The following is a 21841-nucleotide window of genomic DNA, read 5'->3' as shown; positions in this document are numbered from 1 at the left end:
CTACAAAAAAAATCCCTTACATTTGTACAGTGCATCATGCTTCCCAAAGCATTTTCACTTACATTAATTTAATTTGACATGGAACAAGCATACAAAACCAGAGATAATACTTCAAGATGTAATAACAAAGGGGAGCAAACACATCTGGGTCATCTGAGCCATCCAAGGCCCCTTGGCTTTTACAATTCAACAGATGTTCCATTCTAGTAATTGGAAGATTAAATTATAGGACCTTTATGGATTAGGCACCTAGCTTAGCACATTAGAAATAAAGACAAATAAAGATTTTTCAAGTCCATCTACAATCCTTTATTTATCTCCTTCAGGTTGACAAAGAATTCATTTAAAAAAAAATCAGTTACATTCTTTTTTAGTTTTATTATGACTAAAGGACCACTCTATGTACCATCTTGGTATCCATTATTTAATAATTATTAGCAGTAGGTTCATGATCTCTGTCTCATTACAGAACAGGTAACAATTAAGCAGTAAGGTTATTACCATTTGCAACAGACTAACATTAGGATGCTGAAGGCTGAAGAATAAGCTATTACCAGCAATTTTCACTGGCAAACCTAGTGCTAAGTAGTTAGATATCAAAGACTATTATTAGATAAAGAACTTGGCATCACTATTGGAAGACATTTTCCAATGCTAAGAATATTAAAGATCTTACCTATATATAAATTGGATCTGAATTCCACATTGTGGTCTCTCACTGCCATATCTTGTGCTTCTAAGAGAACCTTAAGCAAGGAAAAGAAAGGCATTCATATGGCTGACCCTGAACTAAAACAGAATTAAATTTCTCATTTCTTGTTGTTATCCCTATAATATCACATCCCTCCATCTTACAGTCAATTTTAAAAAGAGAATATCGAATGATAGCACTAGGAAGAAGGGATACAGTGAGCTTTCCTTCCTCAGACAAGAAGTACAAATGCAAGGAACACAGTCCCTCCTGCTAAGTTTAAAATGGAAGGTGTGAGCTGTAAAGGAGGAGACAGCAGCACTCGAAACGGTAATGAACATCATATCTTTGAGTCAGAGACTTGTCAAAAAGTTCAAGAAGCTCAAGAGCTAAATCTTACTGAAAATTCTTAAATTTTGGATCCGAAATAACCATTAACAACAGACAAGTAGAGAAAATTGCACTTGAAAATTTCCTTTAAAAATTATTAAATTTAAGGGCCAGCCCGGTGGCGCAAGCGGTTAAGTACGCTCGCTCCACTGAGGCTGCCCGGGGTTCACTGGTTCGGATCCCACGCACGCACCGACGCACCGCTTGTTAAGCCATGCTGTGGTGGCATCGCATATAAAGTAGAGGAAGATCGGCACGGATGTTAGCCCAGGGCCAGTCTTCCTCAGCAAAAAAGAGGAGGATTGGCATCGGATGTTAGCTCAAGGCTGGTCTTCCTCACAAAAAAAAAAAATTATAAAATTTATACTTCATACATATTTTGAATTAAGTTAACTTCCTCCAGACCACATTTTTAAAAATAGGACAATTGTTGTCAGAAACAAAAAAAAAAACACAGATCTTTCACTCCTTTAAAGATAAAGAACATAGTACAAAGCTGGGTACACAACAGACACTTAGTAACTGCATTCTGAATTGAATTAAATAGAGCTGTTACAATGGAACCTCTTAGAAGTTTGAATCCAACAATCTCAACTATTCAACTACTAAACTAAAAAGATAAGATCTTACTTTAGGTGCAAATTAACTGGAATATAGAAAATAATGCTGATATACCCAGATGTCCTCAACTCAGCTTTTTGAAACAAGAATACTCACGTGCCTCGAATGAGTCAGCACAAATACCACTGGCACATTTTTATGTAGTGAATTAGCTATATTTAGAGCTAAAAGGGTCTTAAGAGATCATCTAACCCAATCCCACCTAGTTTACAAATGAGAAAAATGGACCCAGACAGGTTAAGTGTCTTGCCCACAGACACAATAGAAACTGTCAGAGAAAAGACTAGACTCCAAGTCTCCTGAGTCCCAGTCCAGTGCTCTTTGCACTCAACTGCTTATAAAAGCATAAGCTCTCAGTTGTGGAATTGACAAATAAAAATTTTCTAAAAAATATATCAAGCTTCAAATCATGAAAAATAAGACTCATCACTTCATAAACAGACAGTAAATAATAAATAAATGTCTGGTGCAAATAAAAGCACCTCAGGAAAAAAAAAATACTTAAAACATGCAATATTCCTAAGGTACAAGGACATTAGTAAAACTGAGCACTTTAAATCTATATTATATAAACTATGCATTTACACCCGGAAATTCAGGGAATTCAGGATTTAGGCTGACAGCTATGCACTCTCTCCCGTCAAATCTTAGTTTACCTCTCTAACTATTTGGGCCCCTTTTTTGTCACTGAATTCCAACTGAGCCAAAGCCTGGTCAATGGACATTCCTCGTATCTAGAATTAAAGGGTAACAGACAAAAGAAAATAAACAAATTAGTTTACAAAGTCAATGTTGCCTTTTCAATGAAAAGTAAAAGCCTTACATGATCCGAATAACTTCTAAAAATAGCTAACTAGTTATATGTCAACTATAACTCAATAAAACTGGGAGGAAATTTTTAAAAATAGCTAAATAAATTCAGGCAAAAGAGAAGAAAACAAGTTTGAGAAACGATTCCACTGTCTTTAAGTCAAAATCAAACAAACATTTTGACCATAAAATCTAAATCATAATAGTTTCAGTAATATTAAAAGAGAGAGCACACGTGACAGAGAGAGATCACGGATTGTCAAGAACCACACTAGGCATTAAAGGCATCTTTTCCTATAGGATAAATGTAGTACATGTATATTTGCTGCTTTTGTCTCCTTTCATATATAAATTTCATTTTCCAGGGGAAAAAACATTTAAAAAGCAACAGTTTTGAAATATGTTGAATCAAATTTTACAGTAAGCAAGCTTGCTTCCTGGATTCAATGGTTATAGTCAGATTTCTGATGCCTTTGTTTTTTTTCTTTTTTTCTTTTTGGTGAGGAAGATTGGCCCTGAGCTAACATCTGTGCCAATCTTCCTCTATTTTGTATACTGCATGCCACCACAGCATGGCTTGATGAGCAGTGTGTAGGTCTGCACCCAGGATCTGAACCCAAAAACCCCAGGCCGCTGAAGTGGAGCGCACAAACTTAACCACTAGGCCACCGGTCAGCCCCCTGATGCCTTTGTTTTAAATATCTATGTATCCAACATGATTTAAGCTCTCAGAAGAAAGGTAAAAATTAAACAAAATCACTCATCTCTGAGCAATCATTTTTGGAATACTTACCAATTGTTTGAACACATAATCATATTCCTCACTTTTGAAGAAATCAAATTTTTTTCATTTTTCAAATCCTGAGGGGAAATTCATAGCTCCTTTTCCTAAGTATCATATGGTAATAATCACTTTAGCTTACCAATTTTGCCAAATACCACATCTTGTCTTTGCTGTATTTTATTTGCCTTCGACAATGGTAGATTTCCTTAGAAATAAGGGGGGAAAAAAACTTGAGCAAGTTTATCAAATGATAGTAACATACTGTTAATAAAGTTTTTACTTTCCAGGCTTAATGAAAATGCTGATACAAGAAATAAAAACATTATTAAGAATCTGGAGATTCTTTTTCCCTACAGAAAGTTATATTTTTCCAGTCTCACTACGTAAAAAGATTACTAAGGGAGAAATAGAAACTATAAAATGGCTAGTTTGTGCCAATATTTGCAACATTTCTATCCAGAGGAATAGCAAAAGATTTAAATGAAAGTATTTTGAAAACATTTAGCTGGCTAAAAGAACTAAATGAAAGGTACAACAACAACAACAAAAATTTTCCTGTCAGTGAACAATGGTGAAATGGACAAAATGACTGTTTACATAGGAAAGCCAATATTCTAGGTATTTGGTCAAGAGCATAGATTCTAGAATCAGACTGCCTGAGTTTGAATCCCAGCTCTACCACGTATTAGCTATAGAACCCAAGCTACTCAACCTCTCTCTGCTGAAGTTTCCTCTTCTTTAAAATGAAGATAACAGTACCTACTTCATAAAACTGTAATAAGGATTAAACAAAATAACCTATGTAAAGAAAGCACTTTACAGTGCCTAGCACATGGTAAATCTTAGTAAATCTTAGCTTTTATCTCCTATTTATAGTGGTAGGTATATCCTATTTAATTTTTTTAATCAATTATCCATTAAACAATTTATAGTTCACAAAGCACTCTTCAAGCCCATTATTTCATTTGACCTAACTTTATGAGTTGGGAGAGGAAACATTTTATAATCCTTTTACAAAGTGAAAATTAGAGAAATCAAGTGACTTGTCCCAAGACCACACAGCTTATAAGAGACAAAGCTAGAAGTTAAAGTGCCACACAGGGAAGAACGTGAAGTGCCTAATACAATGTCTGGCAGCTGTATCTTTCAAGTTCCCTTATGACTCTAAAACCCACATTCTTTCCACTACTACATCATATTGCCACTTTTGAAGAATAAGAAAATATGTGTCAAGGAAAACAATAGCAAGGAGATCTTAGAACTTTCTAACATTCTGATTCCTGCTGGAAATTTTCAAATGCCTTGGAAACGGCAGTTTTCTCAAGTGGCTATCTTTTAATATGTGGCAGATTTCATTTCACTTGCAATAGAAACTGACAGTCTAAAAACTGTAGCAATAGCCTAATCACATTTTCAGCAATAAAATGTCCTGGGGAGCACAGGAAAGGAAAGAACAACCGTCATGACTGATAATATTAATCTGCAAAAATTAATACACTCAATAAAATCTTTTATATAGAAACCTCTTCAATTCTTTCCCACGGTGGGCTATCTTAAACCTGAACTGTTTATGATTATCTTCAAATTTTGTAAAAAAGATAATGTAATCCTGGCAAGAACATAGGAGAAAAGAAATCAAGTGTTTACAAAAAAAGGGGGGGACGTTATTCAACCTCCTCTTCTAAAATTAAAAAGCTCAACATTTACTTTAGGCAGGTACAATGTCTAAGGGCACTTTCTAAAGATAAACCAGACAAAAATCTCAGTAAATAAACCCATCATGGCAAATAGATAGAGTGGTGAAGTTGGAGGTCAGAAGGTGTGGTTAAATATCACTGCTATTAACTAACCTATCCAGTAAATTAGGTAAAGTTAAGTTAGGATATAATGTGCAAAATAGTTATTCAAACGAAGTAAAAGTCTAAATTATGAAATGTCTAAACCAGTAACTTTTTTTTGTGAGGAAGATCAGCCCTGAGCTAACATCTGCCAATCCTCCTCTTTTTGCTGAGGAAGACTGGCCCTGAGCTAACATCCATGCAGATCTTCCTCCACTTTATGTGGGATGCCGCCACAGCATGGCCTGACAAGTGGTGTGTCGGTGCGCGCCCGGGATCCGAACCCGGGCCACCAGCAGCGGAGCGTGCGCACTTAACCACTATGCCATGGGGCCGGCCCCTAAACGAGTAACTTCTAAAGAAGTTAATTTATTTTTAAATGCACATAATAACTCAAATGACATCACCTAATAAAAGTCCTTACCAGAACCTTATGGGATCTACATGAATGACATAAGCACGACTTATTATCAGTACGTCAATTAATCCATAAATTAAAAATATGCCTCTTATAGAAATGGTTGTTCAAACAGGTTTGATATAGTCTCATTAAATTTTAATTTATTTAACATAGCTGCTTTCAGAGATATTGCAAAAGTAAACTCAAGCGCAAATTAACAAGGTCTGGTTATTATGAAGAAAGCCATTTAATTTCTCTCTGGCTTATTTTCTCCACCATGGTGAGGCCACATGTATGATAAAGTCTACATAGGAATATATATTGTTTAGAAATTGGTGCTAGCTAAATGAGGAAGGTAGCCTTAAAAATATGTATTAGGAGTGGCCTAAAACGTGCCTAAATTGGTGACATTCATTTTAACTTCCTGCTATAGGATTTCTTCACTACCCCACCCACTATTATTTGTTTAACTACATACTCCAATGCTGAAGATCAGAATGAGGTAGAACTGTAAATTATTATCTGGCCCTCTTTTAAAGTAGAGATAAAACTAATTTTTAAAATGTTTGCAGCTAGCAGATTGGCAAGTCGAAGGGACACTGCACATAATGGCACAGTATATGAAATATGTGGCTAGATGAGCAAATTATTCCCCATTAATAAGCTAGGGATTTATGAAGGACATTAATATTTCAGTCATAGCAGGTATAACTGATGCACCAATGTCAATTTACCAAATACTATTTAAAGTCAGAAAATAAGGTATTTTCCAAAAGTCATAATCTGTCCCCAAAAGGATTACTTACACAACAAAATCTGTGCAAAATAGAGAATTAAATTTCGTTTCTCCCAAGTGCCTATATAAAATGAAACCAAATGTCTTCACACAGACACTTGTATAAGGAGTTTATATGATACAAAAAAGTTAATCAAAATAGTTTCAGTAAATACAATATACAACCAATGACTGGATTACATTGTCCTTCATTTGCTCGAGTTAAGTAGATGATCCACTAAGTGGAGCTTGTCATTTGGCATGTGTCCCGAAGTACATTTATTTTAATATCTAAAAAGACTGGTACTACATATTACAAATTCTGGACCTGACAAATACTATTATGATTTCTTTATTTCCAATTAATATCTAAGTTCAAAGAGCTCAGGTAAGAATTAAAGAAAGCTCATTAATTATAGGAAATATTTTATTTATGATATTTATACAAATGTGTAACTTCTAAATTTGGGTTAATTACAAAATGAAGTCAATACTTAAAAGCACAGATCCTGTGACAAATCTAACTTTTAAGATCTGACGGCATGATAAAGTATGAAAGTTAAAAAGTTAGTTCTATAACTATTAGTATCTCTTTTTCCTCTTATTTCCCAATTAGGTGGGAGCTCTTTAAATCAATAAATTAACTCCCCTAAATAAGAAAAATATATATATAAAACTACTAATTCAGACCAATACTCACACAGCAATTGAATCTTAATGAAATGCATGTTATCAATTCATATAAAAACTAAGCAAATGACATTACTTAGATATTGATTATCCAGTAGCCTTAAATCCCAAAAGCCTTTAAAAGATGTTTGCTGAACTGAATGATTTTTAATTAACACAGTAATTTTATTTTGAAAGTACTTATCACAGTTTATTTTCTTAAGGATTCAACTGTTCCCATCTTCCTTATGCTATTATTACTTGCTTAAATTTTTTAACAGATGTGGAGGTATTCCACAGCAAATTCATGTTAGGCTGGAAATTAGTCTTATTTCTCAGACTAGAGCAATCTCTAGCAGTTTGGAGAGGGTAAAAGAATTCTGAGCAGCTAAAGATAAGATAAAACTCAATCTCTGGAAGGAATCCAATGATTAAATTTAAACCTTAGGTTCAAAGGTTTGTGAATTACAAAAACAAAAAACAAAACTCACAACCAAGTATGTCTATATTCAAATACAAAACATTGGAAAACCATGTATATGATTTAAATATTGGCCAATAGTTGAAATCATTCTTGCCAACTCCTCATGCTCCATTATCAAGAATCCATTAGCAAGCCTCTTGGAGTCACAAATCAGTCAGTATGTCTCAAGTTATTAGCTTAGTTTTAGAGTTAAGGTCCCTATTCAGGAGGTTAAGTCAAGGCAAACAAGTAAGTAAAACAAAGACAATCTTTTTAAACTACCAAAAACATAAGTCTAGAACATTTTCTGTATCAAAGGATCATGCAAATTGCTGTATAATTTTTTCTTTTCTTAACATGGAATAATAAATCATTGCTAGCCACGTAAGAGTAAGAGCTCTTTATCAAAATTAAGAGATTAGTTCTACCCACAAACTTACTGCTGGTCTCCGAGGTTCTCCAGGAAGTTGTGGAGGATAAACAATTTTATTCTTCTTCTCCCATTTTCGAGAAATGTCAAGAGAAGCACTTGTGTGGATATGTGATTGGGGTAAAACATTGTGAGATGAAAGAAGCCTGTAAAACAACAGATATTTAGAATCTTTTCCAGAGCTTATGTATCTTCTAAACCACATCAGCTCCATTTTGATGGAAACTATTTAAAGATCACAAGTGGAAACTTTCTAGATGTATTCATTAATAGAGATTGCTTTTACATAAAATACCACAAAGAGCTAGTTTATTGAAGACTAAGAAGAGGGAAACGTTAGTAACTTACATAAGTCAAATAATAAACAAATATTAACCCAAGATCTCTCACCCTGAGTGGCCAATAAATATTGACTCTCTACTATAAGTCAGTTCAGTCCTAAAATAGATTTAAATAAGACACAATGGATCCCTGATCTGACCTGTGGAATTCTTCAACTTTGCTGAGTAAGCAAGACAAATAGCATCATTTTGTAATCCCTAAGAAATTAAAGGATAAAGGTGGCATTTACATGCCTCCTGATGAAAGAACATAAAGCAGTCTTTCCACAAAAAACGAACCTGAATTGATGAAGCCTCTAGATTCAATACAGGAAATAAGGGAACATGTTAAACAACACGAGGGGGATGCACTCAGCAAAATCCAAGCTGTACAAAACTCCACAAGACAAACAGCTAATTTTCTTCAACAAATATATTACGGAGGCTGTGGCATAGTGGTTAAGTCCAGCGTGCTCCACTTCGGTGCCCCCAGGTTCACGGGTTCAGATCCCAGGCGCAGACCTACACTACTTGTCAAGCCATGCTGTGGCAGCAAACCACATACAAAATAGAGGAAGATTGGCACAGATGTTAGCTCAGGGCAAATCTTCCTCACCAAAAAAAAAACAAATAAATTACAAGGTGGGGAAAGAGAGAGCTGAATGAAGAACCTACACATTAAGAGACTTAAGAGAAATGTGGGCCGGCCCAGTGGCCTAGTGGTTAAGTTTGGCGCACTATGCTTCAGCAGCCCAGGTTCATGGGTTCAAACGCAGGGCACAGACACACACCACTCGTCAGTGGCCATCCACATACAGAGAGAGACTGGTGACAGAGGTTAGCTCAGGGTGAATCTTCCTCAGAAAAAAAAAAAAGAGAGAGAGAGAAAGAGAGAGAGACTTAAGAGAAATGTCAGGAAACAGAAATCTGTTTCAAAAAGTTAAATCTACCAGAGCCCAAGTTCGACAATTATTTAACCACTGGAAATTTAAACATTAAGTGGATACTTGATACTTTTTAATGAGATACAAAGTGAAATATTTATGGATGAAATAATATAGTGTCTGAGATTTGTTTCAAATATGGGGGAGAGTAGGGGCCATAAATAAAACAAGATTGGCCATGAGTTAATAACTGTTGAAGCTGGGTGATAGGTTCAAGATGGTTCATCATATTGTCTACTTTTGTACACATCTGGATATACCCAACTAACGCAACAAACTTTAGTGTTTCCCTACTGCCCAGAATATAGAGTCCAAACTCCTAGCTAGACACAGAAGGTCTTTTATAACCTAACCCCAACCCACTCATCTGGGCTTATTCACCTTATGGCCTAGCCACAAAGACATCTGTTGCTCCCTGAACAAACCATACACTTTCATATCTTACACTTTAGCTCATATTGTTTTCTCCTCCCTCATTATCCCCTGAATGATGTGCTTATCCTGTTTTAAGTTCCAGCTTAAATGTCACCTCATTGTGAGGCATCACCTGATCCCTTCTCCCAAACAACCATTCCCCGCACTGTCTTCGTACTTTGTTCTTGCCAGCCAAAGAGCAGTGAGTTGGACTACTGCACTATATAAGCTGGCTGTAGAAGAATAAGTTACTGTAGCAAGTATATAGATTTGACCATATTGAGGGCAAGTATGACCTCCTCTGTATTCTAGCACCAAGGACAATATCTGGCACATGGATACTGAGTAAATAGGTAATCCAGGCTTAAATATTCAAAATTGTTGTATATTGGCAGATTCTCACACAATATATGCAACTGGATGATATAACTTGGCAAAGCCTTTGTTTTTAGTCCTCAAACCATTCAGCCTAAAGAATTTTAAAAATCTGTTCTCCTAGTGGCTCATTTCTCCTACTCTACCTCAAGTTCACCTTCTTACATCCTGATATTAAGACCAGTGCCATCAAAACACCTGACAAAATCTGTACCTTTGCTATCCACATCTAGGTTCCAATATTTTAACCAAAAAGCACGAAACTAAGATACATCATGTTAAAGGGCAGAATTTCCTAATACAACTATAAGCCAGGTGCTGAGGGCAGAGACTATGAAGTCAAGTAGACCTGGGTCTAAATCCTAACTCTAATACTAAGTAAATGGCCTTGGGGAATTCACATAACTTTCTAAATCTCAGTTTTCTCATCAGTAAATGGAGTAATAATAGCATTTACCTCATAGGCTTCTTAAGGAGCTCAAATGAGATACTGTAAGTAAAATACTTAACCTGACACTTAATAGGGCTCAATAAATTTTAGATATTATTAGTTTTAGAATGAGGAGAATAATATCTACTTCATTCTGTTGTTGGTGAATTAATAATTAAAGTACAGTGTCAAGCACATGATAAACACTGATGGTTAGTATTAATTTCTAATTAGGCCCTCTGAACAGTTCATCTCTCCTATTTTCTAAAAAAAAAATAAACACTGTGAACTGTAAACTTTATATTACACAATTTCAAACCTCCTTCTCATGTTTAGAATCATGATCATTTGCTTCTATGAAGTTGTAATTAGTGGGTATACTATGTTTGTCACCTCCTTGGGCCTTAGTTTCTCTATCTATGAAAAGAGGAATTGGAGTACGTCATCTTTAGGGTCTCTCCAACCTTAATTCTATCTCTAATCTCACTGTGGACAGCATGATTACAGAAACATGAACCCTTCGGCTGCTATTTAATTCTTCTTCAATGAAACCACTTACTAACCAGTCTGAAAGACCGCAAGATGGTGAGGCCCATGCCTTCTGTATCCTGCACATCTAGCACAGTGTCTTATACTCCTCAAATCCTCAATACACAGTGAATTCAATATGATGCTTAATAAATTAAACACATTATGAATTAATAATGATAAAGCTTTCTCAATACCTACAACACTTTCAGGGCTCAAATGGTTCATAAAATGAATTATCAAGCAAATACTAAACAACTGTAATCAAAGTAAATTGAAATATTATTCCAAACGGGGACTTAATTCTGAAGTGTATTAAATCAAAAGTTCTTATGCACCGTCTCCTGCCCAGCTGTTAGAATAATAGTGAATTAAAGCAGAAAAGGAAGCAATCATAAGGTAAAATTGAAAGTAAAACTAATTGGAAACCTAAGGCTTTTACGAGAACTTTTTATAAGAAAGCCTGTGAAGAGTCACTAGAGAAAACAAACTCAAGAAAGGGAAGTTGGTGGAATCAACAAACGATAGCATGGGTTTATTGCCAGGATCCATTTCCTTCTATAAAATTGTTTTCCAACAAATATTAATTTTCAGTCTGCCTAGAGCTCTGTTTCACTGTGAGCATTTTAAAGAATCAAAATAAGTTAAAATCTTAAAAAGAAAAAAACACTGACAGGCATCCAGGATCAACTTTTATCATTCTGAAATTCAAATATGATTATTGATATTTACTATACACTTTCATTTACTAGGAATCCCAAATCCCTTTAGCTTCACTCACAATACGGTGAGACTGCCAGAGCTCAAGCAGAAAGCAAGTGGTATACTAGAACTAGCACATGCATTTCCTTACTCTCATGGTGGAGTTTTGTATCTACCAATACTTGAGGATTAAGTTTTAAGTATCACTTTTCAAATTCTGCCCAAAGTCATTAGGCACTGAAGAGTAGCAGATATAAGCCGAATTTTAGGATTAAGAGTTGATTCAGATAAGACAGAGTATCTGAAACTTTCTCAAGTCACCATTTGAAAGAACTAATACTTTCTATTTATTACTCAAAGTTCATTTTGAAATTTAATACAAGGTATACCCAAGTCCCAAGTGAAGATAATAATGGCCTCAGGCTCAATCTTGGGAATATCATGTTGTTTTATGCATCAAGGTAAAAAATTCTTTGAGCCAAATTTACTGATATTAACACTAAATTAATCTCACACTTGAGAGTGAATAAAAGAACATCCTCCCTCTTGCCTCAATTAAAAACTAAAATAAAGGGCTGAAATAATGTATATTCTCATGACTCAATATAATTTTATTTTGTGAAAGTCAAGGACAACAACACAAGGAAATGAGTTTAGCAAACAAAAAAAGTGAAATTTCAGCAACTTGGGATCATGATAAACTCAGTTTCTCAACCTCTGAACTACTGACATTTTCGGCCAGATCATTCTTTGTTGTGGGGATTGTCCTGTGCCTTGTAGGATGTTTAGTAGCATCCTTCACCTCTACCCACTAGATGCCAGTAGCACCCCCTGCCCATGGTGTGACAACCAAAAATGTCTCCAGACATTGCCAAATGTCCCAGGGCGGGGCGGGGGGTGGGGGTGGGGGGTGGCAAAATGGCTCCCAGTTGAAAGACACTATTAGCTAAAGCAACAGTTAACAAACAGTGCTAATTTTTGCAGATGAGGGAGCAGACCTCTCTGCTCCAAAAGGTTCCTATTATCATGCCATACACATGTGGATGGTTAATAAACCAGATTTTCTCACTATGTAAGCCAAAGATGATTAAATGCCTAAATTTTACATTCTTATTCATAAACCCCAAATGGGAGCCCTTAAGGCCGCAAGGCATTCCTATTGTATTTCCCTAGTCCATTTACTCTCCTAGCCCCTATAGACAAACTTCATACCTCTTCTTGCTAGTCAAACCTCCCACATCTCCTCCCTCATCCTCAGTCTCAGCTGATAACTATGCTTATTTCACTCAGAAATTAGAACAATGAAAAGAGAACTTCTACAAGCTCCCACCACCTAACCAAATACCCACCTGCATCCATGTCCATATATACTTACTATCTTCTCTCTTGTTATTACGAATGAACTTCTATGCCCTAGCTAGGACCAATTTCATCCCTTGCTCCCAAGATCCCATTCCTTCCCATCTACTCAAGGGCATTGGTCCAGCAATTCTTTCTGCCCTCTTTCCATCACCAATTTTTTCCTCTCTATCGGATAGTTCCCATCAGCAAGCAATATACTTTAACATCTCCCAACTCAAACAAACAAACCATCCCCTCACTAAGTCCCTCTAGCAACCACCACAAAACTCCTTGAATGAGTTGCCTAAATTCCCTATCTCTAATTCCAGTTCTCCCATTCATCCTTAACCCCTTCCAATCAGGTTTTTGCCTACGTCATCTCGACAAAACTGCTTTATCAAGGTCATCAAAGATATCTGTGTTGTAAAACCCAATGGTCAATTCTCAAAAGGGGTCTGACCACCCAACAATTCTCACGTTGAGGGAAGGGTTCCTCACACCACCACCAAGCAATGCTCTGACACCAGCTGGTGTCCTACGATTCTACTTAATGCTGACACTATCTACTCAGAGACAGAATTAGATTCCACAGGTTAAGGGCTCAGTCTCACAAGACTGTCTTCCACTTCAAATGCCAATCACAAGCCCAGCTTGTTACCTCTGCTTCTGACTGACTGGCTATAAGTCAGAGGTTTCCACGACCCCCGTCTTGAGTTCAAGTTGCTAGAGCGGTTCACAGAACTCAGGAAACCCATTTACTCACTGGATTACTGATTTATTACAAAAGATATTAACGGATATGAATCAACAGCCAGATGAAGAGATACATTGGGCAGGGTCGTGAACAAGGAGCTTCTGTCCTAGTGGAGCTTGGGGCCCTGGCATGGCGACACGAGGAAGCGTTCTGGTTCCCCAACCTGAATCCCCTTTTTGGGTTTTTATGGAGGCTTCATTACACAGGCCATTGGTGACTGATTCAACCTCTAGCCCTTCTCCCTCCTTGGTAAATCAGGGGTTGGGACTGAAAGTTCCACCTTAAGTGCCTTCCAAAAGTCACCTCATTAACATAAACCCAGTTGTAGTGGAAGGGGCTTGTTATGAATAACAAGACATTCATTTCACTTTTATGGCTCTGAAGCAATTTCAGTAACTGAGGACAAGAGACCAAATACGATGACAAAAGATATACCCATTGCTCTTATTATTCAGGAAATTTCTAGGGTTTTGGGAGCTGTGAGCCAGGAACCATGGACAAAGACCAAATATACATAAGAAATACATTTTGATCATCAGAATGACCAAACATATATTTCTCGTAAATCACATTATCACATCTGGTCACTCACTCTTTCTTAAGACACCTTCTTTACTTGGGTTTGAGGACACCACACAATCTGGACACTCCTCCAGACTCCTTTGTTGTTTCCTCATCACCCTGATCTGTAAATGTTGGCTGCCTCAAGTAGGAATCAATCCTTGTACTCTAGTGCTTTCTATCTACAGTCACTCTCATGGTGAAGTCAACCAGTCTCATGGCTTTAAATATTGTTCATACACTGATGACTCCCCAATTTACATGCCTTCCCTGAACTCCAAACCATATATCCAATTGCATACTCACAACCTCACTTGGAAGCTCACTGGACATCCTAAACTTAACAAACCTCAAACTGAACTTTTGATATTCTCCCCAAAACCTGCTCCTCTGGACATCTTCCTATCTCAGTAAATGGCAAATCCATCCTTCTAGTTGCTCAGGTTATCAGCGTTGGTGTCACCCTTCTTTCTCACAACCCACATCCAATCCATCAGCAAGTCCTATCAGCTGTCGTTAACATACTGCCAGAATCCAACCATTCACCCACTTTCACAGCCACCCAAATCCAAGCCATCATAATCTCTTACCTGAAATATCCAATGGTTTCTGCTTCCATCCTTGCTCCCCATCCCCACTCTGGTCTATTTGCAACACAACAGCCAGAAAGAACCACTCATAACCATAAGTCAGATCATATTACTTCTATACTCAAAACCCATCAGTGGTTTTCCATCTCACTCAGAATAAAAGCCAAAGTACTTACAATGACCCATAAAGGTCTACACAATCTCCTACTCTTTCTTCCTCTCTGACCACATCTCCTACTACTATTTCCCTCCTTTCACTCACTGTTTTTGACCATACTAGGTATGTTCCCTCCTCGGGGCCTTTGTTCCACCTGTCTAGAATGTTGTTCGCTCAGATGTTGTCACAACTTGGTAGATCCTCCCTCATTTCCTTCAGATCTTTACTCAAATGTTATCTTCTTGGTGAGGCCTTCTCTATCCAAAACTGCAACCCCCCTCCCAAACACACATACTTCCTATTCCCATTCTCTTTCATTTTTTCCTAAGCAGCTGTCACTATCTAATATACTTTGTATTTTACTTATTTTGCTTATTATTTGCCTCTCTCAATACATTGTACACTCCATGAGGGCAGGATTATTGTGTTTTTGTTCACTACAAAATCCCCAGTGCTAGAATAGTAGCTGGCACACATCAGGAAATGAATACATATTTGCAGAATGAACTAAAGGATACAGGGGATAGCCAGGTAACACAAAAAAGGTAAGAGGGTTGAGTATAAGTAACTATGCAAAAAAAAAAATTTTACTGAGATATAACTGACATATTATATTAGTTTCAAGCGTACAATATGATTCGATATCTGAATAAATTGCGAAATGATCACCACAATAAGTCTAGCTAACATCCATCACCAAATATAGTTACAAATTTTTTTTCTCGTGATGAGAATTTTTAAGGTTTATTCCCTTAGCAACTTTCACATATGCAATACAGTATTATTAACTATAGTTACAATGCTGTACATTACATTCCCACAACTTATTTATTTTATAACTGGAAGTTTGTACCTTCTGACCCCCTTCAGCCACTTCACCCAGCCCCCACCCCGCCTCCGGCAACCACTAATCTGTTCTCTGCATCTATGAGTTCAGCTTTTTTTGTTTTCCCTTTTTTAGGATTCCACATATAAGTGAGATCATACAATATTTGTTTTTCTCTATCTGACTTACTTCATTAGCATAATGTCCTCAAGGTCCATCCATGTCATCACAAATGGCAAGATTTCCTTCTTTCCTACAGCTGAACAACATTCCATTGTATATATAGACCACATCTTCCTTATCCATCCATTCATCCATCAATGGACACTTCGGTTGCTTCCATATCTTCGCTATTGTAAATAATGCTGTAATGAATATGCAGGTACATATATCTTTTTGAGTTAGTGTTTTCGTTTTCTTCGAATAAATGCACAGAAGTGGAATTGCTGGATCAAACGGTAATTCTCTTTTTAATTTTCTGAGGAACCTCCATACTGTTTTCCATAGTGGCTGCACCAATTTACACTACCACCAACAGGGCACAAGTGTTCCCTTTTCTCTACATCCTTGCCAACACTTGTAATTTCTTGTCTTTTTGATAATAGTCATTCTAACAGGAGTGAGGTGATATCTCACTGTGGTTTTGATTTGCATTTCTCTGATAATTAGTGATGCTAGGCACCTTTTCATGTACCTATTGGCCATTTGTACGTCCTCTTTGGAAAAAATGTCTATTTAGATCCTTTGTCCATTTTTTAATCAGATTGTTTGTTTTTTTGCTATTGAGTTGTATTAGTTCTTCATATATTTTGAATATTAATCCCTTATCAGATATATGATTTGCAAATATCTTCTCCCATTCGGTAAGTTACCTTTCCATGTTGATGACGGTTTCCTTTGCTGTACTGAAGCTTTTTAGTGTGATGTATTCTCACTTGTTAATTTTTGCTTTTGTTGCCTTTGCTTTTGGTTTCAAATCCAAAACATCATCACCAAGACCTATGTCAAGGAGCTTACTGCCTATGTTTTCTTCTAGGAGTTTTATAGTTTCAGGTCCTACATTTAAGTCTTTAATCCATTTTGAGTTAATTTTTGTGTATGGTGTAAGATAGTGGTCCAGTTTTCCCAGCATCATTTCACTCATGGTTGGAAACTAAGGAAAACCAAAGAGTGCTACACTCTTTAGCTCTAGAAAATTGTTGCCATGCCTTGCAATGCATAAGAGAATCTAGAAACCTAGAGTTTTATGAGAAAGCTGCCAGTTTTTAAATGCTGATTTAAAAAGAAGTTTTTAAACACTGTGTAGTCCAAACAAAACATATCCACAGGCCTAGTTCATCACAAAGATCTTCAGTCTGTAACCTCTTGGGGTAAGCCAGCAGTGCCTCAAAGCAACTATTTAAAAGAAGTCTCACTTGGGGCCGGCCCAGTGGCATAGTCACACGCTCTGCTTCAGCAGCCCAGAGTCTGAAGGTTCAGATCCCAGGTGCGGACCTACAGACCGCTTATCAAGCCATGCTGTGGCAGGCAACCCACAAATAAAGTAGAGGAAGATGGGCAGGGATATTAGCCCAGGGCCAATCTTCCTCAGCAAAAAGAGGAGGATTGGTGACAGATGTTAGCTCAGGGCTAATCTTTCTCACCAAAAAAATAAGTCTCATTCTTCCCCGCCCCCCGTTACTCTTCTTTTCTGTGATATAGCTTATATATATACGTATATACATATGAGGGGTTTGGCCCACTATAGTGGGGGATGAGAACAAATAAAAAAGCCATAATTCTGAGCAGAACAATTTTTTAAAACAATCTAAGAATAAATCAAAAAGTTTATAAATATATTCTTGATCAACTTCGTTATTTCACACACCTTAAATCTTCCCTCAGAGAAACTAGTGGAAGCCTCTGGTGTCAATAATCATTTGAAAATAAGATATTAACCCGTTCAAACCACTATTTTATGATTCAGAGAAATAACAGTCATATTCTAATCAATAACTTCTCGCCTGGGTACACAGAGGTTTTAAAGGCCTCATTTTGTCCTAAGGAATAGTTAAAATAGTTAAAAAGAATTTGAATAATCAGCACAGGCAATTCTATTAGATAAATTTGGAAATGTGTACCCATACTTAATTTGCAATTAGGATTCCTTCTTGGCACTGGACTAGAAAAACAGGAATCCCAATTCCTGGCAATCTTTCAGACTACAACTTGCATCTGTTTAGGTTGACATATTTCATCAACTTACAGTTACTGACCAACTAATAAAGATAGGATACTCTGGTGTCTTTTTTCTGACACCAAATGTGTAGGGTTTTTCCACCCCAACAACCAATTTTCCAACACCAACTGACTGTCCAACAAATGAATTCAATTCTCACACTATCTACCTGGAGTTAGCATCAGAGCCCGCAAATTAAAGGGCTCAGTCCCACAAGACTGCTCCCACATTAGAAGTCAGCCGCAAAGGGTTATCCAGACTACTCACACTTCTGCCTGGCTGACAACAAATTTGGGAGTTCCTATGAGCCCCTCTCAGGTTCAACAATTCACTAGAATGAACAGCTCACAGAACTCAAGAAAATACTTTACTTACATTTATTATAAAGGATTCAACTCAGGAACAGGCAAATGGAAGAGATGTACAGGGCAGAGTATGGAGGGGAGGGCACAGAGCTTCTGTGCCCTCTCCAGGCACGCCACCCTCCAAGCACATAAATGTGATCACCAGTGCAGTAGCTCTCAGAACCTGTACCTTGTTCTACTTTTTGTAACCTAATCACCAGCTCTCCTTCCTTTCCTTTTGTTCCAAAGAAGCTCATTATGAATAAAAAAGACACTCCCATCACTCAGGAAATTCCAAGGATTTTAGGAGCTCTGTGCCAGGAACCAAAGACAAAGACCAAATATATTTCTTATTATAGTACAGGTACTATCCTAGGTGATGGGGGTGCAAAGAGATATAAAATATATTTCCAGCCCTCAAGAGATTTAAAATTCAGTTAGAAAGATAGAGAATTAACCATAAATTTGCAATAGGCATTAAAATGACAGAAGCAGCAACAGGAGGGCTGAGGTAATCGGGATGGCTTTAAGGAGATGGGACTTGAGCTGAGGGTTGACGAAAGTAGACTTCCACATTCAAAAGCCAGATAAACAAGCACTCCAGGCTGAAGGAGCAGCAGAAGTAAAGGTGTGATTTACAGGGCATCTTTCTGAAAAAAAGACCTGAAGATAATCTGTAAGACCCCTTTTGAAAGAGAATGGTGGCCCCAAAGATATGCCCACATCTTTATCTCCAGAATCTGTGAATAACATATGGCAAAAGGTGTGATTAATTTAGGGATCTTGAGAGGAGGAGCTTATCCTGGATTATCTTGTTCAGCCCTAAATGCAATCCCATGTATTTTAATGAGAGAGAGGCAGAGTGAGTTTTGAGATAGATACACAGAGGGAAAGGTGTGATGAAGACAGAACCCAGAAGCTGGAAGAAGCAAGGAACAGATTCTCCCCTAGAGCCTCCAGAGGGAGGGAGTACAGCCCTGCTGACACCTTGACTTTGGACTTCTGGACTCCAGAACTGTAAGAGAAGAAATTTCCATTGTCTTAAACCACCCAATTTGTGGTAATTTGTTACAGCAGCCCTAGGAAACTCATAGAGAAACTTTTCAGATCTAAGTTAGACTTCAACCAGATACAGAACTGGCTTGAGAGTGCTTTGAAAGGAGTAAAGTGTCACAGAACAAGAGACTTACTAAATGAACATACATATTATGGAATTGAACAGGTCCTTCTATAAGGTCTCCTTGTTTTAGTGCATGATCATTTTAGGGCTTATTGTCAAGCCACAAATAATGGTCAATTTTTCTTCTTTCAAAAATATGTCAGCATACACTTGATTTCTATTTGCATTTTTTTTACTAAAACATTAAAATAAAAGATCATTGGGGCCGGCCCGGTGGCGCAAGCGGTTAAGTGCGCGCGCTCCGCTGCCCGGGGTTCACTGGTTCGGATCCCGGGCGCGCACCGACGCACTGCTTGGCAAGCCGTGCTGTGGCGGCGTCCCATATAAAGTGGAGGAAGATGGGCACAGATGTTAGCCGTCTTCCTCAGCAAAAAAAGAGGAGGATTGGCGGATGTTAGCACAGGGTTGATCTCCTCACAAAAAAATATAAATAAATAAAATAAAAGATCATTAAATTATACCACCCATTTTGATCATGGTTTGTGGTTCTTGGAGACTATCTTTACTTTTAGGAAATACAACCTGAAGTGATTAGGAGTAAATTACCATAATGTGTGCAACCCACTTTCAAATGACTCAGAAAGAAAACCATGTATAGTGACAGAGAAAGCTAAAGCCACGTTAACAACTGGTGAATCCAGCTGAAGGATACTGTAATATTCTTCCAACTTTCCCATAGGATTGAAATTTTTCAAAATAAATTGAGGGAGATATTATTTCACCCATTAATGCAAGGGCCACTGCCCAACACGCTTTCCGATGTACTTGACACCGCTAATCATTATTGTGCACTCACTGCATGGCTAGCATTACAGTTCCTCACGCATCACAAACAGATGCTTGTGTTTAATTGTGATGTCCCAATGCAGAGATTCCCAGGCTGAGGATTATGAAATTACAAGTAAAAGTAAGAATGCAATATGCATTTTTCTGGGAAGATGTTTTGTGGCTTTCCTCATACTCTCAAAAGAGTCTGTGAGTCAAACTTAAGAACCATTGCTAAAATGCAGAGAACCACAACCCCTCGGGGGTTTGGTTTAATTAAGACAGCACAAAATCAATGTGGTTGTCAAATCCCGCTAGTAACGGCAATCCAGAACACTGAAAGCATAGATGAAGAAAAACCACAGAAAATTGCTAACCTTTCTTTAGAAAAGTCTTTCAAAAGTGATTTGACTAAATGTCTAGTAGGCTACCTCATGTAGTAGGCTAACTTATGTTTCAGTTTCTTATCTTCTTGCCAATTGTTTTGTAAAAGTAGGGCTGATAGAAGAAATATGTAATCTCACCTAAGACTGTTGAATGGCTACTGAGTGGTTCCAGCATAAAATCTGATTCCTTTGCAAGAACTTCATGGTGATATCATCCCCACCACACCTTCATAGTGCCAGGCACTTTAATTGACGTTTTACATATTAGTCTCTTATTTTTCATAACCACCCTCTAATGTAGATATTATCTTCATTTTTTAAGATGAGGAAACTGAGCTTCAGAGAAGTTAAGCACATGGCCACAATATTTGTCTGCTGCAGAGATCCGAAATCCAGCTCTATCTCCTGCAGCCCAGTGTTGATTCAATTATATCACACTGTTGTCATCATTTTTCCACCAAATTGCTAATTCATGACATTTCCAACTTGGTTATTCTTGCAGAGAATTTTAACCTACGTACAGTTTAGTCACTAGTGCTTTCAAACTTTTACACTAGCTCTTCTATTTCTAAACCACCAAAATTACTCTTCACTTTTTTTTTTTTTTTTTGGTGAGCAAGATTAGCCCTGAGCTAACATCTGTTGCCAGTCCTCCTCTTTTTGCTGAGGAAGACTGGCCCTGAGCTAACATCTGTGCCCACCTTCCTCTATTTTATATGTGGGACACCTGCCACAGCATGGTGTGATAAGCAGCCTGCAGGTCCGCGCCCAGGATCCGAACCCCAGGTACCAAAGCAGAGTGCGCAAACTTAACCAGTACGCCACCAGGCCAGCCCCTATTCTTCACTTTTTAAACTTAAACTTTAAAATCACCTCTTCCGAAAAAAAGACTCCCCTGACAAACCCCTTCTGGGCCCCTCACTCTGTCTCTCCCATGGTGTGACAGAGCACTATTCAAAGCCAGAGAATTTTTTGTTTAGATCCTAGGTTTGCCTTGTATTAACAGTGTAACCTTCCGTAAGTCACAAAACTTCCCAAGTGCATCCATCAGGAAAATGGGAGACTCGGAATTTAAAGGTTACAAATTGTCAGTCAGCTACCAAATACAGCCTACAGAAAAGTTTTACTTGGCCAG

General features: G+C 37.5%; 1 protein-coding gene across 2 annotated transcripts in view; it reads right to left on the bottom strand.

Annotated features, from left to right (window-relative positions):
- MRPL22 (mitochondrial ribosomal protein L22) overlaps positions 1-21841 on the bottom strand; it is a 30336-nt gene that overhangs the window by 6285 nt on the left and 2210 nt on the right. Inside the window, exons 3-7 of one of the 2 annotated variants that reach the window (XM_058544708.1) lie at positions 16003-16178; positions 7882-8017; positions 3436-3501; positions 2359-2436; positions 677-746 (exon numbers count right to left, since the gene is read on the bottom strand). In XM_058544708.1, coding sequence (XP_058400691.1) covers positions 677-746; positions 2359-2436; positions 3436-3501; positions 7882-8017; positions 16003-16127 — 475 coding nt within the window. In that variant the 5' untranslated portion in view covers positions 16128-16178. The remainder of the gene's footprint in view (positions 1-676; positions 747-2358; positions 2437-3435; positions 3502-7881; positions 8018-16002; positions 16179-21841) is intronic. The other variant, XM_058544713.1, reaches the window with a different exon arrangement.

This window comes from Diceros bicornis, chromosome 1 (assembly GCF_020826845.1).
Source record: "Diceros bicornis minor isolate mBicDic1 chromosome 1, mDicBic1.mat.cur, whole genome shotgun sequence".
Lineage (NCBI taxonomy): Eukaryota > Metazoa > Chordata > Mammalia > Perissodactyla > Rhinocerotidae > Diceros > Diceros bicornis.
Note: the sequence above shows the minus strand (reverse complement) of the source record. Positions and strands in the feature narration are given on the sequence as shown.